Source organism: Ips typographus, linkage group LG16, assembly GCF_016097725.1.
Source record: "Ips typographus isolate SLU linkage group LG16, UJ_Ityp_2.0, whole genome shotgun sequence".
In the NCBI taxonomy this organism is placed as follows: domain Eukaryota; kingdom Metazoa; phylum Arthropoda; class Insecta; order Coleoptera; family Curculionidae; genus Ips; species Ips typographus.
Genome location: NC_138437.1, coordinates 8,234,383 through 8,261,397, shown reverse-complemented (window position 1 = coordinate 8,261,397; position 27,015 = coordinate 8,234,383). Strand labels below are relative to the sequence as shown.

At 33.1% G+C, this 27,015-nt stretch overlaps 1 protein-coding gene across 1 annotated transcript in view; it reads left to right on the top strand.

The window, feature by feature from the left end:
- Positions 1-4,865: 4,865 nt before the first annotated feature.
- LOC145738823 (uncharacterized) overlaps positions 4,866-27,015 on the top strand; it is a 43,960-nt gene continuing 21,810 nt past the window's right edge. The window contains exon 1 of the mRNA XM_081993904.1: positions 4,866-5,407. Within this exon, the coding sequence (XP_081850030.1) occupies positions 5,164-5,407 (244 nt within the window). The 5' untranslated portion in view covers positions 4,866-5,163. The remainder of the gene's footprint in view (positions 5,408-27,015) is intronic.

Below are 27,015 nucleotides of genomic sequence, written 5' to 3'. Positions count from 1 at the left end.
TTTCATTATATCTTAATGGAAATCAATAAAAAAAAACATTAACTTGTTATTTATGTCTAGGAGCCTAATGTTTGAACACGTGTCTAAAAAAAACTATTAAAATTATTGGCAAATTCCAAACTTCTAGACGATAAAATACACTTGTATGAAAGTTATCCAGTTTTCATGCTAAAGTTCACGCAACCACTTTCCTTTTCTGGGCATTGCTTTTATTACTGTTCCCAAACTCATAAATTTAATACTTAATTAAACCTGCCACTGTTTACCTATTTTGTTGCCGGGAGTTTTCCTTTTTTGCAGTTAATAACTTATATTACCCGAACCTGCCTACATACTAAAGAGGGCCGACACGAAACTCGTAAAAACCCAGTGAAAATAACGGCATCAAAAAACTCATTAATCCGACCACTTCCATTCATAGTGTCTTAGTTAATTAAAGCACGCTCAATTAGACGTGTAACACCTTGACTAACTTTTATCAGGATGGACGACGTGACAGGAATCGTATCAGCAGAAATTGCATCTGATTTTGCAGTCGTACATACCTAATTTTGGTTATGAATCACACCAATGAGCACGCGACTTAAACTCCTGGAATCATATCTGATTGTAAGTAAATGCATGTGATAAATTCTAGTCACAAGGTGTTTTGGAAAAGCTGACCGTTGGCAAACATTTGATTGTGTCTAAATAAATTACTAGCTTTATGTTTAGGTTCTAGTTTCAGACGCTTTCGAAAAACAATAAAATTGCAATTCTATTGCTGTGCAAACCTCAATCCTTTTAGGCTTAATGCGTAAACTGATTAAAACTTAAACCATAAAGGAAACCGCAAAAATACGTGAAAAGGAAATTGTCCTCGGAAAATCGAGTATTACCCTCCCAAACGCACGTCTACAGGTACCTTCAAGGAATCAATCTACATTATCTTTTAGCAATGTGTCATGGGTTTTATCTATGCCATTCATGATTATACGTTCTCGGTTAATTGAATGCGAGAGTACAATAATAATCAATAGATAACTTCCTGATTTAATTAATCACCTGGAAATTCAATGCCACTCTAGTAGGTGATGTATGATAAGTAAGCACAGATATTACCTTAATAATAGAAATAATAACAATAATGATGATTCAACAAAATTAAAGAAAATTACACTAAAATACACATAAGTTGCTTTTGTCTTGGTAGTGAATACAATAAAATTACTCTACTTTTTTGAAATTTGCTGATAAACCATGAAGGGACGAAAATTCACCTAACTTACGCATTTTAACTGAGTTAAAAATTGTGTTAGCACACGAATTTGTGGCACTCAAAATATTACTGGTGCAGGCAGTACTTTCTAATTTACAACATTTTAGTTTACTTAAAAAATTATACCAGGTATTTCCGTACATTATTAATTGCAAAAATATTAAATTTATTTATTAAAACATCAACAAGTAGCCGCCACTTTAATTCATACAACGAGCAACTTACTTTAAACGCCTAGCATAACTGTTCAATATTTAAAATGGAATTTTCGTGATTTCTTCATAAATATTCCTTGTAAGGTTATGCAACTTACACGAGCAATTAATGTAAAATTAACATTTTAGATATATTAACTTGAAAAATAAGGACGAACAAGGCTGTTTTTTGATTTTGTTAAGTATGACAGAACTGAAATCCTGCTCTATATTTTTCTAAAATCTAAAAGAAGCAGACAAAAAAATCAATATTTTTAAAGACATTTTGTAGTATTTTTTTTTATTTTTCTAATGCCGTTTTTGGCAATTTTTTATTTTGCTCCAGGAGTGTTCCAATGCACAGCAAAAGGCATATTTATACAAAAGAACCTTAAATTAGGTGAAATAAGCACAAAAAAAGCACTTTAAAATTTTTCACTTTTCAAAAAAATTGAAAGAATGGGGGGATACCAGAGAGGTTTTTTAGGTACTTTTTGAAATTCAATATCTCGGTAACGGGAGGAGCTACAGAGGCCATTTTTAACCCATTTTGTAGTATTTTTTATGCTTTTTCGAATGGCGTTGGAACGAATCTCATGCGAATTTAAATAAAAGAGCTACGATTTTTCAAAAAGTCAAAAAATTCAATTTTTGTCAAAAGTGCAATTTTGACAAATTTTTATTTTGCTCTATAAGGGTTCCAATGCACAGCAAAGGGCATATTTATACAAAAGAACCTTAAATTAGGTGAAATAAGTACAAAAAAAGCACTTTTTTATTTTTCAAAAAAATTGATAGAATGGGGGGGGGTATTAGGGTCTTTTTTTACTACTTTTTGAAATTCAATATCTCGGTAACATGAAGAGCTAGAGGGCATATTTATACTAAAAACCCTTAATTTTTTCTTTGTGGCTGTTTTCTTGTGGCCTTTGCACAAACATTTGGCTTTTTCTCTGCCTTAATCTTGATAAATTCCTACAATTATACACCAAAGCTTACGCGGACTTGCGGGTAATTTATGATCATTTGTAATAAGTTGGTTCACACACACCAAAAAGCGGTTTTAAACCTTGTGGATTCAATACAAGTTTGTAATTAGCGATATTTACATTGTTAAATATTTATAATATTGCAGTTATTAATGTTTAGTAAACTCTTCGCGTCTATTTGTAGTCCCTGCAGATTTTTCAGATTGTTGGCAACGCATCATTAATATAGCTCAGTTATAAATAACTAGTCAGTGTTTTGTATAGGTGACAGTAGAAATATTTGATTATGGTAAGACTTGAAAATTGATAACTTATCTTTGACCAAACTGATGATTTAGAATCAATTTTTTTCTTCTAGTATCGTTGAGCAAGTTTTGCCACTTTTATTCTAATTTTCTAAAAGTTCCATACAAATGAAACAAATACTTAGAAAACAATTTCGTACTCTGAAACGTGTTTCCAATTATACGATTTTAAACCCTGTAACCGAATCTAACAAAACTATTCTCTCACTTCATTCACTGTAATAATAATATTACATTTTGAAATTTCCATAAAAATTTATCGTCTCGCTTCAGTAGGTAATAAGTTTAGTAACCTAAAGCAACAATTTCTTCAAATTTGAGAGGGTTATGTGAATAGTTAGCTTCCTTAATTCATAAACTGAGTCCTAAATTCCTTAATTTTAACAAAAATTAATATTGTTTATTGATAGTTAAATTTGAGTATGAAGAAAGCAACGTGTTTTAGCCACTTATTATATTAATTTTTTTAGCTTGAACCTCTAATATTAATTGGACATCTTAATCGAATTGTGATACTAAACCAAAATTCACAACCTGCTGAACCAAATCGTATAAAGTGAGGCAAGCTTTCCGACATAGCTCCTTTTACAAATTGCGGTTTCAGATTTTCTATTTTGGGTTAGGTACTAAAATTGATCGGAGTATAAAACGGAAAGAGTTAGATTAACTGACGGCATTTACCGGCGTTTATGTGATCGATTATTCGGGGGTTGCGTAATATTTTTTTTTTTGTTTTCCTCAAAGGAACTTGAAAGTGAATTATGTGCGTGTATGCTAAACCTTGAGGCGAATTAAAGAGGGATTACGAGTAAACAAAAAGTGGTGGCGATAATTAACGAGTCTGGAGATATAATGTTATTGGGTAATACTAATTAATAATTATTGCATTGTGTGAATTAGTAAATGTACCCTATTTGTTAGTGTATGCCCGAATGTTAGGAAGTTTTTTCATTCAAAGATAGCTAGATTTTCGTAAAAGAGATCAAAGCTTTAATCTCTATGTAATGCTGGTAAATCCGCTAAACCTTCTTGATTTGAGCTTTGAATTTTCGTGTATTAGGGTGTATGTGGAGTTAAGTATTGGCAATAAAGTAAATCCAGACAGGATTGTTTAAACTACTTTGATTTGGCTTCAAGTGTTTGTCAGATTTGTAAATATTATATTTATAGCCGCAATACTGTGAATTGGGGTGAAGTGGCGCCAAAAATGTGAGACTAATAATAACAACAATTTAAAATTGTAGTTATAAACCAATGAACATCCTTAAATGTGGTAATTTGTTTTATTTTTAAAATTCTAATAAAAAACTGGTAACAACGTTTTACGAGGTTAATGTACCTTATGTTATTTTAATTACCATAATTTTACTGATGTTTGGTGAGATCTAAACATAACATTTTTATTGGATTGTTTTAGTTTCAAGTTTATCTTGTGCGGTTAATGTGCAATTTTGATAAAAAGGTGAAAATCAAAAACATTCAACACTCTTGTACATAAGAGTCAAAATTGCCCATCATTAATCTTAATCACAACGGCGGATCCCATTAAAATTCCAGTGAGTTTCCTGCCAATTTCGATCTTACAAACATTGATATATGTACAAGAAAATATGTTTAATTAAAGATGTAATTGTTTGTACTACATGTCGTAGATACAAGGGAAGTTAAACTTGTTCAAGCAGTGAGCTACTATGTCAAGTGCAGAAAGTGAAACTTACCGCACAACTTCATGATTACGTGTGACAATTTAAAGCCATAAGCTACTCTTATTATTGCTGTATATTTATTTTATAGCAATTTATTATCAGTGAGATAAAGTGGCATTAAGGTGGCTACACTATTCTAAAACAAGTTCGAAAGTTAAACTTAACTAGTCATTTAACGAGTTTACATAAGAAGATTATTGCTACCAGTTTGACTTTTTGACAAGAACCTAAAAAAACTCAAAGTCAAGAGAATCTAAAAGATTTTAACAGAAATGTTCAAAACTTTTTAGTGTTAAATTTTCCTGAATGCAAATTTAGAGCAAGCTGGCTCTGTTTCACCCCTTTTCTCGGTATAAGCGGAATGGTGGGAGTAGATCGTCTAGATATAGATTGAAGTTGTGTTGCAGGTCTAGCGGGACTTGGACTTGTTAGCGGAAGAAAAGAAGAGTGAGGACAAGTTAAGTGTAGAGTTAGATAGTCGCGTCGCGACGTGTTATGACGAGTGGCGAGAGCGTCGTCGTCGTCTTCTTCTTCGTCATGGCCTGGTGCGGTGGCGATGGCAGTTGGCAGTGGCAGTGCGTCCGCCGCCGGTTTAGGTGCACGTAGTTGCGCCGTTGTTTTGTGAATTTGCGAGCCGCACGTATTCGGCCGCCCGATAATGCCGCCACCAATACGACAGTGACAGTGACAGTGAAGCACTATGTCCCAGTCATGGTGAAGGCGCTACTGCTGGGCCTACTGCTGACTTTTGCCGCCCTCGCACGAGCCGCCCCCCCTACCAAGCCACCCCCAGAGGGGGAGGAGGACCCCGCCGCCCCCCGCAGCGAGCGTTCCGCCAATTTGTCACACGTGACCGGCACTGCCAGGAAGATCAAAATGTTCATCAAAAATCGACATCTTCAGCTTTTGCCGGGCGGCACCGTCAATGGTACCACCGACGACACCAGCCCCTACAGTGAGTTTTCAATTTAGAAAATTATATTTTTACACCCCACTTTCACTAAAAATAAAGTGGGCACCTAAATAACTATACAAAAAAAAAATAAACGGAATATTCCTAAGTTCATAATATGTGGTTAGATAACACTATAGAATTTTTAACATTTGCGTACTAGCAATTAATTGAGAGATAAAATTACGTGTTTCAAATTAGCAGGCATACACCCACATTACCGCACAAAAAGATCAATGACCGCCTAGTTTAATGAAAAAATCTAATTCAAAAATAAATCTTCAAACTGACATTTTATAACAATAAATTCAGTCAATTTAAACCCCAAGTCTATTTAAAAGCTCTCAACAAGTTGACCAACTATCAAAACTAATTTAATAAACGCACCTCTAAAAATACAGTTCCAGGCTACAGTTCAAAAATACGGTTTAAAACGAAGCTAAAATGGATTTTACCGCGTTATTATTAAAATTGTATAAATTTAAAGTTTCACTCGTCGTCTAATGAAACCATTTAAACTAAGTACAACAAGACGACCAGAAGTCGAGCGAGGTGCAAAGGCACGAATTCTCAATTAATGAAATCAAAATATTTACTTTACAAATACGCCTTTAGTACTACAGCATTAAAATGTCTGTCATATTAATAGAAAACTAAATTATTTTCGAAAATAAACACTTAGTTTACCACTATTAGGGGTTCAGTTGACAGAGATGAGCCTAATTAAACAAAAAAAACAACAGCTTCCTATTTTTTTTATCGGACGTTACAAGATTGTGTTATGATTTTCTTTCAGTGAAAGTTTTGATTAAGCCATCGTCAAGGTTTATGTTTATTTTCACATTCACCAAAAAATTGTTTGAACTCTGAAAAACGTTCTGGTTACGATTAAAATCTTTAAAATAGATTTTTTTTAGTCACTCTGTAAGATTTTTGTGTTTTTTTAACTTCCAATTACAGTTGCAGTTATATCAAAATAATAAAATTTGCATCCAAACTTAGTGTTTTATACAGGGTGATTTATTCGGTCGTAAAGTCTAAATTTTACTTAAATCTCTAATAAAAAAAAATCATGTTGTCTCACACAAATGTAAGCCTTAAGATTGATTTGTCAATGCCATAGTACATTTATGAAAACCATTTTACTTCAAGCTAAGAATAAAGAGAAATTTAGTTTGCTTTTCGATGAAGTTATCAAGATATTAAAAAAATTGGCTTAGGGTTTATCTAGCAACATATTGATAAGTTGATCAGTAGAATGATTGTATCAACTCTATAGACCAATTTGGCGTTTTTTTCATACAAAAGGCTGTTAATTTACTTGCCACATTGTCAAATTTAATTTTATTAGAATCAACTTTTAGTACTGACAATATTTTATGTTAATTTAGCAAATTAGCAATTGTCTTAATTGATTAAGACACATTAATCGATTAACACGCATTTAATTATAACAACGTTGATCATAATTAAAAGTCAGATCGGAAATTTTGTCATTAATCCATCCTAGAAGCGCGTTTCGTAATAATGTTATCACTAAATAAATTAATTTAGTACTTAAAATATCATTGTTATTGAAGTTAGTTTTAAAAATTGTGTGCATTAAGTTAAAAAAAATCATACTACGCCACTGTAGACTGTCAACGACATATCACTTTAGTTGATTAAGAACCTTAATAGCCATACATAAAATTGAAGGTGAACATACTGATAGCTATCAAATATTACATGTAATTCAACTACTAAAACAATGAAGATTTACATTTATTTTTAGGAGTAAGAGCCTATTTTTAACAATACAAAACTAGAAACTGATTTTAACTGTTCCAAGTGGAGCAATAATACGAAATTTGTATTGTTATACAGTTATGGTTATCACTTTTCATTATAAATTCAATTTTCTGTAGATATGATGTCATAAATACAGGTCAACGAAAAATTCAAAGCTTTTAAATCCACCACAATCAACGACATTTATAACCAAGTACATATCCTGTATCCGGACATAAAACCCTGAAATTATACGTTCAATGTCTCGAAAATCTAAATTAAAGTTGTGCAATATATCTAGCGGCTTTTGGAGTATTTCAAGTGATTAAATGTACTATCAGGTGCGTCCTAAACGATTTTTGAAAAGTTTGAAAAGTTTTACAAAAACAAAGCAATAAATTTATAACTTATATTTAAAATAGACACTTAACAGTTTCGATTTTCGCACATTCGATTGTGTAATTCAACAGATAATTAATAGACAATTTCTTCTAATGGAGAGAAACGTCACGTCTAGTCAAATTTTACTACTACTAATAAAACCGAGAATAAAATTATCGTAAACTTGCCGACACTATATTGAATTTAATAAGTGTAAATTTGCGAAGTATTAAATCACAATCAAGTCGCCGCTATTTAATTCTCCCAGCCAGATAAGCGGCCCAATCAAAAGGTCGAATCAGTTAAAGTCGGAACTCAACCCAAAAACCACTTTGCCGATATTTTTCTTAATTTAATCAAGACTCCAACAATCTACGGAATGAAGTTTCATCTCAACCACAACGAAATTTTATTTCTGAATGGGTTGCTCAAACCATCATTCACTCGGAAACGCCGTTATTCTAATTGTTTTACAATATTTACCGTCCATTCCTTTGACTGCTCTAGGCCTCGTTATTTCATATGTCGATGATTTATTTGCCACTCAGATGGGTTTTTACTTCTTCTAATGAGTTACAATATTATGAGTTCACATCATTTACACCAGATGAGTTGAGTTTGTGTGTGGAAACGCCACTGAATAGTAAGAATATAATTGTTTGGACAGAAGATGACGTCAGGATCAACTTGTACGGGTTCAGGTGCTAAAATAAGCCCAAGGCATAGCTACGCGGATACTAGAGTAGTATCTTTGGCATGGCAGACTCTATACGCTTAAGTTAGAACAAAACGTGTCCTATACTCTCAATTATAAAGCCGATGTTTATTTGAGAATTCTTCAAAGAAAATAATGATCCGGCAGCTCTCGAATCGATTCTATATACAACCGGCGAGTTAATTTAGAGCAATAGAACGTGGCACATTTTGGAACATCCTCTTTGGCCTTTTTCCTTTTGCTTGTACAACACTAATATCACTCGATAAATTATTGTACAATTGCATGTACCATCGAATGAAAAATCTCTTCCAGCCACAATGCTTTTTCTATTAATACTCCCTAGAGTATGTGTGTCAAATGCTATTAAAAGATGGCATTTAGAAGGCTTAACATCTATTAACAAAGAAAGTACGATAAGAATATGGGGAAAATTGCAACACATCAACTTTAAACGGGCGTTTATCAGGAAAATTTCACTTTTGAATTATTGATGTTTAAGTTTAATCTCCAAGAAACACCATTTCAGTTGCAATTTGTCATACAAGTTATTACCAGTTTTACGGCAGCAATTAAAACTGAAATATATTTTTGCGCCTACTAAGATACTGTCCAAAAAATGTTATGGGCAGTATTACCATGTAATCTAGTGAGTTTCATGTTGTAATATTTTGTTTCTGGACCTGAAATTCTGCTCGACATTAAAAACTATTTGGGTTAATCATTTCTTCTTCCCTTTCTTTCTTTAAGTGCAAAATATTATTCCAGTAATTATAAATCTAAAATTATTTTGCTGAAAGCTGAATTGAGCGTATGATTGATAGATGAATAGACATTATCAAATGCCGACATTTATTCAAGCTAAAATAACTTTTCAAGCTAAAAATACTACAGCCAAGAGTCAAAAATAGTCAGAATCGAAGAGTATAAATGCAATAAATTATTTCACCGGTTGAGGATAAAAAGAAACAAACATACATGGAAGTATTATTACGTTTTAGGAAAACCAACTAGATTTATCCGAAATAGAAAATTTAAAATTCCTCTTATAGTAATAAACTTCTCTCTGAAATAAATAGTCTGATCACTAAGTAAGCAAAAAGTCTAACTGTTACCCGTCATAAAATGAAGTGAATATAACGTTTGACGCTAATAATACCATAAAAGCTGGTATAAAACTGTAGTACTTGTGATTAAATCGCAACTCCCTCAACCGTAATGATGAAGAGCGAATTTTGTTAACCTAGTTAGGTACATACGTGCGTGTATGAAAATTTATGACAGAAAGTTGAATTGAAATAATAACTATAAGTCCTCAAAACAGGAAAAGTTGCACTTTGGTTGTAAACGAATTACGTGACAAGCAAACACAGTGAAGTTGTTTGTACTAGGTCAGTGCTGTATTGTTTTTCCAACATATAAACGAGATATCTTTGGCGATATATTATGTGCTTTAAGGCCGATTATTAGTGCTGACTTGCGTAATATCAATAGGAAATAACAGAGGACAGCGAAACGTAGACTACCGCTGTTTTTGTGATGTGATTTTACCTTATGTGTGTGTGTAATCAAAACAGATTGCATAAAATATTAATAAACAGAAACATGTCTCAAACAACATCTCTTGTGGCTTAATGGAATATTAAAATCCACGTGGATTATTCAAATATGACGAAAATGTTTATAAACACGCCAGGTTTATTGGCTATGACCATAAAAACACTATTTTTAATAAAGCAATCGACAAAAGCTCGTATTAAATCCAAATAAACCTGTCGGCTCTACAAAAATTGCCCATAAGTTTAAAACACGATAACGGTTCTATCATCCGCATCAACGCCCAAACCTTCATTGATGAATACTTAAAGCCAAAACCAGATCATCGGATTAATTCTTCTCGGTATTAATAATCACTTGCAAGTTGCAAACTTGAACGAAAATTAATTATTAAATCCTTTTGTTTATCGTGAGATTGGACCCATGTCCCAAAATCAATTCAGTTTTAAAATTTCTCCTGAACCTCACTAATAAACCTCGTTTGGAATTCACGTGTCCGTTTTGAAATCACTAAATCTAACACCTGCATTATAATCGGCCTAAAAACTGTTTAATTTAAGAATTTATACTTTTACTCCAACTAATTAATTTATTATAGATAGAGGAAAGCTTGTAAACAAATTCTGCTGTAGTTTTCCCAGGTTGCGGTGTGATGAAACCCGTTGGAATTCACTACTAATTTACAAGTTTAGAACGTTTACCTCAATATAATCAAAGTTGAATGGGTGATAGGCGGAAAAAAATTGTTCTAATTCATCGGTTGTAGCCAGCGAGCATATTAAGTGTAAACGAGCTGACATTTTTACATCTAATTTAAAGTCAATTAAAATTTAATTCTATAATATCTGTCATGATTCTCATAATAAAGTCACCTCTTGTAGCAGCATAGTTAAATGGAAATCCGAAAAACACTGGTTAACTTAAAAACAACTTAATTCATCATTTTCATTCCTCTAAAGCTGGTGTAATTAATATTTCAGTAATTATATTCGCATTTTAGGCGTCTGTCTTCTGCAGACGACCGGCTGAAGGAAAAAATTACTATTAGTAAACAATGAACATTCTGTCGAGACTGAAATTGAAACAATTCCTGAAAGGACGTGATTAAACCTCGGCTAATAACACGGCAAAATTGAATCTAGAAGAGCGTTTAAGCAGCTCAAGAGTGTTTGACAGTAAATTATCTTTCACTCTTCCACTGTAATTTACTTCGTAAGGTGTTGCCCTCACTGACAGAATTAAGTAGGCTTAAACGGCGCTCTTATTTGCCTTTTTTTAAGGTTGACGGCGCCTTGGATTTTATAGCACCCCGGTAGATCGTTATCACTTTAAATAGTGAGGATAAAAAATGTCTCAAGACACGCATTAGCCCTAAACGCCACACCTTATGATTTGTACACCACCCGCGATCACAAAGAATTCATTTATCTTAGCCCTAGGTTATTAATTGTTCAAATGCGTTCTTCTTGTTCAAAATCCTAATTTCTGTCCTATATGAGAACTAGATTAATAGTGCCTTTGTGTTTGAATAAACTTTCTATTAATCAACTCCTTAAAAGCTCTGCTAAGTATTCTGGTTGGTGCCACTTTAATATCACCCCATTTGAATTACATTGTTTCATCCTTGAAATCGTAATCACCCTTACGAAAATATCCAAATCTTCTTTTGGTATGTGTTTAAAGAAAGTTCTTTCTTCTAGGCTTCTGTTTCTTGCGGCATTTAAACCCACTGCATTTGATAGTGCATAGTGATCTGTGATCAGTTTACAAAAACTTGTTTCTAATGGATTTTGGCTTTATAGTTTTTGAAACCAGTGGAATTTGGGACATTATGTACAGGATTATTCACTAAAAATTACTCAATCCTTATCACGGTTATTATTAATTTTTTTCAGAAGATTTCTTATATTTATATTGAATTTTTATTTGGTTACTAACCGTAGACGGATTTTTGTTCTGTTAAACTTACTCAATAAAATTATTTAAACTATTTCGTACGCACAGTGGATTTCACAAACTCTTTAATGTTCCAAATTCACAAACTTCGTCTATATGAGAACTAGATTAATAGTGCCTTTGTGTTTGAATAAACTTTCTATTAATCAACTCCTTAAAAGCTCTGCTAAGTATTCTGGTTGGTGCCACTTTAATATCACCCCAGTTGAATTACATTGTTTCATCCTTGAAATCGTAATCACCCTTACGAAAATATCCAAATCTTCTTTTGGTATGTGTTTAAAGAAAGTTGTTTCTTCTAGCCTTCTGTTTCTTGCGGCATTTAAACCCACTGCATTTGATAGTGCATAGTGATCTGTGATCAGTTTACAAAAACTTGTCTCTAATGGATTTGGGCTTTATAGTTTTTGAGACCAGTGGAATTTGGGACATTATGTACAGGATTATTCACTAAAAATTACTCAATCCTTATCACGGTTATTATTAATTTTTTTCAGAAGATTCTTATTGAATTTTTATTTGGTTATTAACCGTAGACCGATTTTTGTTCTGTTAAACTTACTCAATAAAATTATTTCAACCATTTCGTACGCACAGTGGATTTCACAAACTCTTTAATGTTCCAAATTCACAAACTTCGTTATCTTTACCCCTCTGCAGATGACACTGTGTTAAAATAAAACTTTTTCTGATAGCAGTGTAATAACCCGTGACAATGTTATTTTAATTGAAGTTTAGATGATAATTTATAATAAATGAAAATAACATTGTTTTTAGGAATTTTTTTAAGTTATCCCAATATTTTATTGAGCGAAAACAACGCATTGAAGCAAACCGGTCGTTATCTATTTACTGTTTTAAGTTTGGACTAGAGAAAGTAGCACGTGTCACCACATTTACGTAATTTTTAATAGAAATTTTTCGAGTAGCAGATAAAAGGGAATTCAAGATAAAAAATAATATAATGCGTTAATTTATTTTTATTACGGTTTTAATTACATAGGTGTGTGTTCTCTCTCTCTCTCGGTGTGTTACAGCTTGTACGCACTGTTCCGTTTACTTTTCAAAACGTCCTAGTTTTGCGGTATGCCAGTCATTTTTGGGTTTTGTTAATTATTATTTAAAGGCCCCACGTGATATTAAACAGATTGTTTGTTGACGTGCAAGAACGTGGACCGGCATTTAAATAGCAACCCTCAGTTTTCTAGAAGCGGCTTATCTCCCCCACGAGAAGGTTTTGGCGATTAAATTAAAGCTAGTAGATTTAATTGGAAAAAACTAATTGAAAAGAACCTTTAAAATGTGTTAGCAGGAAATTAAAGCGAAGCAGAGAGAGGCGAATCAATTTTTATTTATTTGAGCTGACTCGTTTTGGGGCCCTGAAGAAATTAAGATAAGCTATCTAAAATGTCGGGTTTCTCATTTTAAAATGCTGTTACCTGTCGTGCAAACAGGAACAAGTCTGCAAATGACACGTATGTTCCGAAATTAGCTTTACGCTCAAGTTCCAAATCGACTGGCTTTCCAGAGTTCTAGTTTGTTCTACGCTAGATAGCATTACAACTACGAAATTATCTTCTCTTCCGAGAACAGCTGCGGTATTTTCAATTACCGCCCCCTTTTAAGAAAATGTTGCTGAAATAAAATCACTGTACTTTACTTTAGCCAGAGTTTTAGTTAATGTTGTAGAAAGGTTGAGGAAAAGTTACATCTTTGGGGGTAATTTGCTCTAAACGGTTTTGCTTTAAAACGTGCAATTTACTACATCTGCACTGAAGAGTTATTTTCGGCTTTCTGCAGTATATTAGCACCAATTATATCTCTTTTTAACCGAACGTTTTTGCTACTCTGTATTTAATTAACCCAAACAGTCTATAGGGGGTGCCCGGCTGCCCACTAAATAATTCACAGACAAGCTAATCTAAAATTCGAGGGGTAGCTCTATTAATTACTATTATAGTGAATATTTAAAAATCCTTCCTGAAGTAAGCAGCTCTTTAATATAGCGGGCTGAAAGAATGCCCCGTAGAGAAACGAACCCCATGGTAACTGATATTCTTTTGATGGTTTAATCCCAAAGCACATTAAATATTCCACTCTGACATATCTGGCTGCCATAAATATGTATATATAGTACACACAGCTTTGACCGGTTCTGACTTATGCATTTATTTACTTCTAATAAATTAATTCATATTCCTTATAAAGGCATATATATTTTCTTTCTTGGGGGTTTCGGTAATTTAATATTAAATTCACTCTCGAATGATGTCAGCTTCATCGAAAAGCACCTAATTTTAAAATGTCACATCAAAGTTTCCTCTGACGTTTTACTGTTTTTTCAGTCTCGACTCATTAGCTTGAGATATAGCTAATCATATTCGACGAATGACAACCTAACAGATACACGCAGACAAACGTTTTTATTATCTGTGCAATCAAATTATGTCTGTCTTTCCTTGATGGCTGACCGTTTTAACTTTGTTAGTCCCATTATTTATTCAACAACATATCATACAAGACGGTTCGTTATTTTTATTTTTTACCGACTGGTTACTTTCAATGTCTCAATCTAAAATCTCACAAGCTCATTTGAGAGGTATGCAACAAAATGCAAAGAAACTTTCCAATTCAGAACTCTACTACTGTATCACATTAAAATCTTCACTCTGGGATTAAATATATCCGTGGGATCATTCAGGAACCATAAATCACCGGTTATAGCAATCACACTTACTAAACCAGTAATTGCAGTTTATGGGAAGCAAATAAAACTTGATACTTAACATAATGCAAAGCTTATGGATGAGTTACAAGAAGCTGAGATTTGTTTTTTTGCTGATCAAAAAGTTAGCCATTATTATTACCATCATAAACTTACATTGTTTTTGTGGGAAATGTGAATATTTTCTAATAGAACTTTTTTTCTGATTACGATGATGATATGATATGGTTCAGTCCTACAATTTTTGTTGATGAGATAATTCAGAGTAACTGGCACTAGTTATCTTTAAGTATTAATTTAGTTATATTAAACTTTCAAATTGAACCAACTCTGTATCACTTTTTCAAGATCTCCATACTTACACACGAATTTGTGGCGTCTACATTTTGTACGGTGCAAAAACGATATCTAAGGATCTAATTAAAGCAATAAAAATGTAATCGATAAAAGAAAACGGTAAACGATTAAAAAAACTGATTTGAGTTTGATGATATCAACTCCAACTAAATATCAGGGATTTAAATAGTAGCGACCATCTGCCTAACCTACATAGTTTCGAGCTCAAGATTTGCCTTAAATCAAACACGAATGTTTATTGATCAGGGCCTTTGAAGAATCCCGCTTTAGGTCGAGAATATAAGGCATTCACACACGTTGGTATTTATCTTCGATAACTATTGTGTCCCAAATAAGTTACTATCAAATCCTTTAAGATGCCGTGACAAGTGGCTGCCTCTCGAACTTCCATTATTGTAGTTAAATACAACAGAACGATAAAGTGATGATTTTATTAAATGTTAACTACACTGCAATGTTTATTGTATAAAGCCCCGAAGTTGAGTAATAAATAGGTTTGTTTAGTAAATTCGAGGTCTACGTGCATGATTTTATGTTGGGCAGACAAAAGACCTTCTGCCATGTTATTTAAATTATAATAGTGTAACATTAAAAACTATAATAAATGGTTTGAGAATTTTTATAGAGTTATCCGGTTTAGTTTAGACGTAATAACGGAGTAACGAACGCGAACAAGTTTTTTTTTTGACAAAATTATAGTTCTGATAAAATTAGCTGATTGGCAAACCATTGACCACCGAAGTAGAAGATGATCAAATGCAAATAAACCACTTCCCAAATAACATGTTCTCTTTCCTTAACCACAATTAAATCTCAAACACAAATGATGTTCTAATATCAATAAACGACTACAGATGGGTACATATCAAATTATTCTACTCTTAGTATATTACGATCATTGTCTAAAAGCCACCTATGTGGTCTTGGACAATGACATATCATAAACTAGTGTTTTAGACCTACCTTATGTAACAGGTTTGATTAAATATGACAGATGTAACTTTTATGACTTTTGTCATGATAGTAGAAAACAATTGTTTTTAAAGTTGTTTGTCATGATACGTACTCCAGTTCAGTGGTGAATTTAACCCCAGCAGTTAGATTAACAGGGAAGTTAAAGATGTACAGTCTTGCGTAATAATACCTACAAAGATTGATAAGAAGGAAAAACATGGGCTTAGGTTGACACTGAATTACCATTTACTATTGAATGATGGTTTGATATCCCTTGACTGATTGTTTTAATCCATGGGTGTTCCCTTACAAGAATTCAATGCGGACGTCTCTGTCTCTTCCGCCCTTCCCTGGTCTTATCGAAATGAAATTTTTTATTGTGACATGTGAAACGTAGGTTACAAATTGGTACATTGTTCCAATTAAGAAGTTTGACCCATTTTTATCGGCTTCCACAAAGCATAAATTAGAGATAGGAGGGTTGGGTTCCGAATAAATAACAGGAGACTCGGGGTCTAATGCAATCATTATCGCTGATTAAGAGTCATGAAGCGCGCTCATCTGGTTGTTGATTGATTAGAAACTATTAGTCGGTCAATTAAAATTTTTAGAAGGCATCAATTGGGTGGACATGGAACTACCTGAGACCGCCAATTGATCATATTCGTGTCGTCTTTAAAATATATTATCATGTTTGAAACGGAAAGAGTTTCCTGGTAAAGTCTTTCGGTTAATTAAAAGAGTAGGTTCATCCGATGAGGATATACCGTTAACCAAAAAGTCAATTATCATTATCAAACAATTTACATATGTTAATGGTCTGAAGCGCTAACATTCTTGTAATATTGCTATGTAGTTTATTAACACGGTTTTGCTGTTTAGTAAATTGTTGTTAGTAATTGCGATAAGCATTAACTGCTCAGTTACATTACTCAAAATAAACCTCTTTTCCCGTTTTTGTTGAGTACCAGCCGCTTGAAACGCCAGCCATAAATTCTGACGAGGTTAATACATCTCAATACACTATAAATTTCCTTTAGAGACTATAAAAACACCAGTTTGACAGGGCTGATATTATTAAATTTATGTTATGTATACTTAAAATATTTAGAACGGCATACATTTTAAGGTGTTCAATCACGTATACCTATACAATTTCGACACAAATTGAATTGGTCACCGTAATCCTTGGCGGTAAGTCAGGAAGCCACTTGTAAAATGTATAATCTTATCACTCAACTCACTTTAAAATAGTAATCCAAGGATACCTGAAAAGCGTGGGCTGGCCGAATGCATAACTGAATTTAAAAATATCGTTAAAGTGAAATGCTTAAAGCGATAAAATTAAAATCTTTTATCTAAGCTTGTGTGTGATTTTGAAACAACTCCCAAGATTTTAAAAGAAATCGTTCCCGATCAGCATAACTGCCAACGGCTATAAGGAAGTTTATATCTAAATTCACTTACTTAATTCCCGCGTATCTTGTTCTCTGGGTCCGTGGTTGTAATAAAAATTCATTAGACAACTTAGGTGTCGCTGTAAAGCCGCTTCAGAAGCTATTTAAAGAAAATTACCAAAATCGTTTAAAATATCTTCGTTCCCAGTGTTTATTTTATTGGTAGTGACACGTACGTGCACAAAAGTCCACTAGGGTATAACAGCTTCAATTAATTATGCTATCATCGAAGAGGGCTTACAGGCGTGTAATAATTTCCACTTCTATAAAGAACGAGATTATGGTGGAAAACAATAAATTACTCTCAGCGGTGACTTTCAATGAGTTGGGATAACTTAATCTACTCGAAAATATGGTTTAAGGTGCTGAAAAGGCAATTTTGATGGCTGAGCTTTTTTTAATAAGATTAGTTGGTTCATTTTTTTCTCAACTGGAAAGTACTTAACTTAACGTACCGTATACGACAGTCATTGTTTTAATATTTTTAAGTAGGACGCGCAATTTTTAACGCATTTTTTGTGGATTGCCAATTTAATCAGTGTACGTAAATTTACTTTCAGTGTACGACGCTGTTGAATCAACAAATCTAACAAAAGAATAACTATTGATTGTCTGCTATATTGAACGTAGTTTGCGACTTTTCCATTAATTCTCATTTATATATAGGTTACGATATAATTTAAAACTCAATGGGTCAATTAGAGCGGTCTCTGTTGTAAAGCGAAGCAATACAACAGGCCATTATTTATGTCATCAGTTGTCAAAATTTCGCACTTTAAAAGTAGTTTTTTACAATTAAGTAAGTGTTATTTCAGTATGAAGTATAGCTGCACTTTATGGCTCATTTAGCATAGTGCCAAGAAGCGGGCAATTAAGATTGTTGTCTAGTGAAACTGTCACTAAGTATTAATATTCCACTTGGTCTAGTTCGGATCCTTCCTTATTGCATCAGCATTATTAATGCATCAATGTTATAACATGATCTTTCGAAGAACCGCCATTGTGCCCGACCGAAAACCGCGACAAGTTTTTACACAAAGTTCACTGTGCTGCCTGAATGCTCTTTAATGATTATACTATAAGCTAATCCATTATTGCACCCAAATACGCAATGGCAAAATTTGGTTAAAAAAGTAATTGCATTTTTCCTCAGCGCTCATCCTTTCAATTAATAAATCATCACCTTTTTTAAATGAAGTTATCAAAGCTGACAGGTTGTACTCAAAACATTTTTTCACGGACTAAATCGCGATCTTTATCGCTTAATCATTTCAGGTATTGCTGGTTTACGTAACTTTCTCGCGTATGCTTTATAACGCCCAAAACACATTATTTCGGACTCGGAAACTTCCTTTAAATCATCCATGTAGTCTTTGTCGAAAACCTGTTTCAACGGGGTTTTGCTTTTTTTTAATTTTGAGGTGCCTAATTGCAAGCAAATATAAATTTTTCATCACCTTTTAGCATGAATAATCAATTAAGGTACCTAATTACTTTTTGGGTTGTAATTTCAATTGATGATTTTCAACGACTTAAGTAATTTTTCATGACAAGCCTTATACAAAATTTGGTTTACCTACCACAGACTCCTCATCAAGTGGATTCTTCAGAATCAGTGTACCGGATTATATAAATTAACTGCTAAAACTCGAAGCCCTAAATTACACGTCCATATTATTTCTTTTCTTTCTGTGGGTTCGAATTGACTTTGCCCTCCCTTTAGGCATACACTATTCATAAAAATCCTAACCCATTAACGGTATAACTAGCAGCAAATTGCAATTTGCTTTTAAGGCATTCAAACGCACAGAACTTGATTGCAACATTTTTACGTGACATTGTTATCTGACCACTAATTTGACACATGCACGCAATGCAGTTGCGCTTTCTATTTCATATACTTCAATTAAGCAAGTTTTAACGGTTAATTCATAAAATTCTTAATTAAATATTCTTTGTTGACACGTCCGTCATGTTCTAATTAACGGTTATCTTATCTACACGGGAAAATGTGAAGCTCACGTCGAAGTACCGTTTGGAAATAACCGACGAATTTTCTCATAATCGGACTATTATGTATGTAATTTAGGCTTAAAATTCTTCTAAACTGTTTGTTTTCGTTTTTTGCTCCGAGGTATGACAATAAAGACCAGAGGCCAACCTTAATGTTAAAAACATATGACAGCCAGTAGACAAACATAATGACGCTATTAGTCACCTCTTAAAGGCTGTTATTATGCCATTTTATTAAAAATATATTATGATGCTGAAGCATTTCTCCATATCGTTAGCCTACTTTCTGGAGGTAAGAGTTATCAATAATGTTTGTGCAACTTGCATTTGATGTGCAAGCCTAAGGGATAATATCATATAGTTTAGTTACTAGAAGTCAACGATGTGATAATCATTTTTTACTCTCTTCAATTCACAAGTTTTTAACTTTAGTTGCCACCTTGTCAAAGTTGTTATTTTCATTTACAGAATACAGGTTAAGCTAATTTTAAGAGACCCTGTATATGTGGAAAAAACATTAATTATTAAAATGGATTGCTTTATTAATTATTATTTTTATTTTTATAATTTATAATTTTGTTACTAACTTCTTGAACTCTTTCGTCTGTTATTAAATCACTTTTCCCGTCCAATTTCCCTGTTAAATATTCTGAACCAAAACTGGGCTGGTCTAAATATAATCAAAGATAACAAATTGTTTTGAAATGGCATCCAAACTTTGAAACCTCCGTATCTTTACCATTTTTGGGGTTTCAGAGACTGAAAAAAGCTCAAAATATTTGTCTTAAACTGCTCTCTCACCTTGTGCTAACTGCAACAAGAATGAACATTACACAGGGTGTTCAAAAAAACAAAAATAAAAACTTGAAACTAACTCAAGAAACACACAAGCGTTTATTCTACATTGAAACGTATCTCGTTGATTTTTGGTTGTGTTTTTTTGCGTGAATATCGACACAGAACATAAGATAACGTAATAACTAACGTAACGACCACGTAATTTTGTCATTTAAATAGTAAACGTAGTAGTACGAAGGCGTAGAAGTGCCACAAACATTTTTTTTCTTAAATTCCTCGGAATTTAGGTAAATTCCGAATTCGAACTCTGAATTTAGTTAAATTCTGACTTTGAACTCGGAATTTATTTAATTTCCGAGTTCAATTAAACTGCAAAAACTCTTCAAACCAAACTAGACAAAATTTTTCAGTTTGGCAACATTGCAAACATTCTTCGAAGCAAATTAGTAAAAATTGTTAACTTTGGCTACATTGCAAACACACTTCAAAGAAATTAGTCGGAATTGTCAGTTTGGTTACATTAGAAACACTCTTCGAACCAAAATTGTAGAATTGGTTAGTTTGATAACATTGCAAGGACACTTTTGAACCAAATTTTGTCAGTTAGGCAACATTGCAAACAGTCTTCGATCTAAATTAGGAGAGTTTGTTAATTTGACAACATTCCAAGCAAACTTGTCAGTTTGGACAGATTGGAAACACTCTTTCACTCTCAACCAAAATTGTAGAATTTGTCAGTTTGAGAACATTGCATATACTCTTCAAACCAAATTAGTAAAATTAGTCAGTTTGTCAACATTGCAAAAACACTCTTCAAACCAAAATAGTAGAATTTGTCAGTTTGACAACATTGCAACTAAATTCCGAGTTCGAAGTCGGAATTTAATTAATTTCCGAGTTTAAAGTCGAAATTTAGTTAATTTCTGAGTTTGAAGTAAAAATTTAAGAAAAATAACGTCTGTGGCCCTTCTACGCCTTCGTATAGTAGTCATTTAAAATTAAAGTTTTTTTTCTAACACTGAAATTGAAGCTTGAAATGGGGTGGTCTAAATTCAATCAATAACCCTGTACCGTAAAAACAGCATAGCCCTCTCATTATAATTTTTAACCCCCTAAACACACTGAACGATAATGATTAATTGTCAAATTTTGATATAGTTTTATTTGAGGTACTGCTGCATCTAATTTGTTTGGCAAGAAAATAATATCAAAAATTCTAAAAACAAATTACTTGTAGGGATTTTACATCAATTTGGAGTAAAAAAAATTGTTTCAGGCTAATAGATAATCTGATTGTATTTAATTTCTAAACTAGTTAATTTAAGTTCTGACGTCTATTGAGTATAAAAGTCAAATTAAATTAACGATTGATGTCTGTAAATAGAAATTGCTCATGGTGTTCCAATGCCAATCACATCAATTTAGAGTAACTTCTTGGATAAGTATGTCGTGTCGTAATTCCTCGATAAATAACTGTCATGTAAAAGTTAAATAATACAGAGGAAATTTGGACGGAATGTATCTACATACATATACGCGATCCGTCGGAACTAAAAATAAACATATAGAAGAGGTAATTGTAACTAGTAACTTTTTGACTAACGAGATCAGCGATGTGGATCGTGTTTATTTTTTCAGTCGGCATGTGTTGTTGAATGATTAAACCGAAACTACGGGCGGCAACAATACAATTTGGGCAAGTACAAGTCATGCCGATATGCACCTGAAAGTGATCCGACGATTGCCCACTTATCTGCGATCTCGGGTACTCAACTAATTTCGGTAGAAATCTATTAAGGTCGCGAAGCTTTTGTTTGCCGTAAGAACACACGGTAAAAACTAAACCAGCAAATCTCGTTTCGTAGTAAAACGACGAAATCCGGAGTACTAACAAAAAAACTGTTGGCTGAGTTGTTATTTGGTACGATGTCTTCAGAACATCATAACGAGTTATGTAAACGACATAGAATACCATATATCCAAAAAGAAGACATTGCTATCGATTTAGTAATGATATACGATGGTGGTACCTAGACCGTATAGGTACAAGGTGTACCGTAATTCGATCAGATTTATTACTGACAAATACAGAAAATTGATTTATGGCATCAATGGCATCACAACCAACAATGTTCTTATTGCAGAAGATAAAGTGATGCAGACCAGTCTGTCACAAGCAAGTGTTAAGTTACCAAAGTGGCGATAATGAGATACAACTTCACTTGATAGACTGACTGATGACCCAGCAAGGTACCACCGCAAGTACGATCTTAATACAATGTTGCCGCATGTCTGTTCTTACCTCTAAAATAACTACACAAAAAAAATAAGTCACAAATTTAAAAAGTGATATTCACCACCATACTAACACAACCAGTACAATGTGATTATGACAACCCCCTTATTAACATAGAGGAATTAAAGTCTTGTAAAATGACTTTTTAGGAATAAATGTACACTTAATAGCGGAAAAAATTAAGAAAAATTTGGCATCAGTGCAGAAACACACCGGCAAGGTTCAGAATCGAACAAGAAATGAGAGACCACGTGTTTAGCCTGTCAATTAGGCCACTAAAAGACTTGGCTAAAATTTGGCACAAAAAATTGAACTCCTCTTTTATACTCTCGGCCTTTTTGGTTGGGATGTGAAAGGACGCGCAGTCGATGAATGTCCGAAAAGCGCCAAAAATCGCGTCTAAAGGTCGACTTGGTCGAGCTTTTAACTATAAAACAATGCTATCAAAGAAATGTGAAACAAAGATTAATTTCTGTCGTAAGGTGTAAGTTATCTTTAAACCGTAAAAAGGCTACCCACGTTTGTGGCTTGCTGTGATAACGCGGAGTTTTAGATTTATTGAGTCAAAGAGAGCACGTTTAAGTCAAGTACGTTGTGCCCGAGTTTACAACTCGAGTACGACTACTGTTTGGCCATTCTTTAGTGTTAGACAAGACATAAATTTATACTTTTCCACAAAGATGAATGTATTTGTTTTCTCCACTTAACGTAGTTATTTCACTTAAGTGAACAAGAAGTACCACTTGATCAGGCAAAGATGATTTATTAATTCTTAACGCCTAGTGTTGCTACTATTCATGCGGATGAAGGATAATGAGTAACATTAATAATAAATAGTGAAAATTTAAGAAAGTTTATACTAAAGACCAAAACAGTTTAAAAACTTGTACAGGATGGTTTAAGTGTCCCAACAACTCTGTATCCTCGAGAATTGAGCTTAGCATCTACATTCAAAGAGTTTGGGTAGCATCTCATTTCTCCAGCTTAAGATATTAATTAACCAAATAGTTTAAGGGTTTAAGAAACGTATTGTTAGAGTATCTGATATATTTGGTGTTTCTTCAAACAATCACTGCAAAATGTCAAAACTGTTACGTACTTCCAACACAGTTACTAAAAACGAATTCAAGAAGAAGAGCATATAAACTTAACAAAGTGTATATGATTAGCTTATAGAGAGACATTGTTATTTAAAATACTTTCTTTTGGAAGGAGGAGAAAGCAACAGTTTTGACATTTTCAATTTAAACAGGTTATCACCAGTAATTAGCAACAAACGATACAATAGCCTCTACCCTATTGAAAATTGTTTCAAAATAGTTTTTCCACAATAAATGCATATTTAAGACACTGACCAGAAACAAAAAGTCAATATTTAACATATAATGCTGGTCATGACTGAATAATGCTAACTGAACCAGATATTGACTACAATGTTTGCATAGTAATTTGAGCCTAGCAACTATTATAAATTAGGTTTACTCTTGTTTCTCTATGTATAGTGTCACTTATATTAATTTTTGTCTTATGATCCATATATACCGGATGCAAAACTGTTGATGTTGTATTAATTTTTAAATATCACCAAAACTAAATAATTAAAATTTGAATGCATATCACACACATGAATTAAGTGGTGTAAAAAAAATGTTTTACTTAAAGTGGCTACTGCGCTAATTGATGCCAAATTATGCAATTAGCGACTATAAATAATACTCTATAATACATAATCTGTTGGAGGTAGTGAAGGTATTAAAAGAAAATAAACAACGCAGCTCGCCAACAGCCAATTTGTACGTTTATATTTATTTGTAATTGATATTTACAGGCAACATGTACTACTCGCACGCAATTTATGGGTGGGTGCTCTACAATGTTACTACTCTAAGATTGTTTTAAGTCTATTAATTACCCAAATCAGCAGTCCGTAAAGTTAAGTGCAGGAATAGTTGTCAAACAAAGAAACAAACTCCTCGACTTCGCCAAAATATAAATATTTAAAAGAAGTAATATATTTCCGATTCTCTTGGGGAAACCTTTCCCAAGTAAGCGACTACACTTTAGGGCTTAGGAGAGTGGGTTTGCGGTTCTTTCTACAAATATTTGGCTTAGCACGAATTACGTCCTTCCACAAGAAGGATTTATGTCCCGACTTTTTCAGTGTTTGGATTTCCCGAAGTAGATGTTTTACGTACTAGTCTGAGTCCTTAAATTCGTTTTAAGTCTATTAAGGCTTTTAAATTAGGGGAACAAATTCCTAGACGTCACAATACTATTTTCCCATAGGCAAAACATGTACGGAGACTGGGAAACCCCGATCCAAAAACTACAAAGAACTTAGCGCGAAGTGTTGAGAGACAGTTGCATAACTGCGGTCATTTGGATGCGCAACGAATTAGAAATAGCATTCCCGGTATTTAAGTTTTTTAACCAGCTGAGCTGTAAGAGGCCTTTAAATAAATATATAAAACATGGCTCTAAAGTAAAACAATCCAAGAGTCTAATGACCCTATGAATACAAATTACCTATGTCCCAGATTTTAAAGTCGCCACTTATTCTTACTCAGGGACCAGAACGTGTATCACTTTCGGTTATTCTAGTTCTAGTTACCTATTTAGCTACCAGAGAAAAGTATTTTTCTCGGGAAACATTATTGGTATATATATTTATCAGGTCCCTCGCCAAGGTAAAATGTCTAGTCTGGATTTTTTTAGGAATTAGCTGCTTATCTTACTAGGACAAAGCCGATGGAGATAAGTGGGCATATTAGCGGCGCTCCACGTGTTATTTTTAAGTCTGGCAAGTTATGTCATAAAGACCTTCCGAAATCCTCAAGTCGATAAATCAACTTTATCTGCCTTAATAAGTTCCGATTATAATCACTTTTCTGGAAGAGTTATTTGAGTTAAAATTTTTAGTTCTCCGGTATTTTAATAGCTGTTAATTTGGTCATTAATTTACTCCAAATCTGCATTCAAGAATGATTCTCATAATTCAACCTGTCGCGGCCTTTATATGGAATTGACGGCAACACGCCGCTGAAAAAAATCTCAAGGAAGTAAATATTTGCCTTATCTAATACTCATCGAGGACTGTTGTTTAGATTACCATCAAATTTTGGTCTAAACAAAAATAATCACGCATTTCCAAATTCGCTAAAAAAAAACGAAAATTTACGAACGTGGCAAATACCAACAAAAGGTAAACGACCTGATATCTACATCACTTTGATAAACATTCTAATGATCTTCATTTAACGCGTGCCGTGAGTGCCTGCCTCCATAGCATGTTGAACAGTTAAAATCCATCGCTAACAGATAGCAGATTACTTTCTCATTGGATTTATCTTGTTATTAATGTTCTATACAGATTTTAACTCTCAAATACATTAATACCATCTGGTTTAGGTGTAATAAAGGAATTTGCGATCTACTTTTATTACAGTCACGAAAAGTGTTAGTTTTTACCATCTGTTGTATTGGCAGTACGTAGATAAAATAGGCAGCATTTTTGGAAAATTTCCTTTTTCAATTCCCTTGAAATAGTATATTTATTTAATTAATTTCTTAAACATACTGATACCAAAAACTTTAACAGAGCTTAATCTATTAAACTAGAGTGTTAAAACAGGTTGATCTTGGGTGAGCTTTGAGGTACTTATAAGTTTTAACACACTCCAAGTAGTCAAACCAAGCTTAAGAAAGCTTACAAATCGATCAAACAAAGCTTCTTTAAGGCGAATCTAGATTTAAGTACTTCATAAAGCAAAAAAAAATATTGTGCTACTATTTAAGTCGTTTAATCACATTATAATTTATGATAGAATATGTTTGACAAATCTAGAATAGGCTTAAAACAAATTAAAGACACTTAAGTACTATTAAAAATTTATTGTAACCTTGTATTTGCTTTGGCTCATTTTGTAGTATTTTTTATCCTTTTTCTAATGTCGTTTTAGTGAAATCTATAAGAGTTTAAATAAAGAAGTTACTATTAAAGTTATTAAAAAATGCCAAATTTGCAAAAAGTGCAATTTTGGCAATTTTTAATTTTGCTCCAGGAGGGTTCCAATGCACAACAAAGGGCATATTTATACCAAACGATCTTAAATTAGGTGAAATAAGCACAAAAAAAGCACTTTAAAATTTTTCACTCATCTTTCATGGGGGTACTACAGAGGTTTTTTAGGTACTTTTTGAAATTCAATATCTCGGTAACGGGAGGAGCTACAGAGGCCATTTTTAACCTATTTTGTAGTATTTTTTATGCTTTTTCGAATGGCGTTGGAACGAATTTCCTGCGAATTTAAATAAACGAGCTACGATTTTTCAAAAAGTCAAAAAATTCAATTTTTGTCAAAAGTGCAATTTTGACAAATTTTTATTTTGCTCTATAAGGGTTCCAATGCACAGCAAAGGGCATATTTATACAAAAGAACCTTAAATTAGGTAAAATAAGCACAAAAAAAGCACTTTAAAATTTTTCACTTTGCAAAAAAATTGAAAGAATGGGGGGTACTAGAGAGGTTTTTTAGGTACTTTTTGAAATTCAATATCTCGGTAACGGGAGGAGCTACAGAGGCCATTTTTAACCCATTTTGTAGTATTTTTTATGCTTTTTCAAATGGCGTT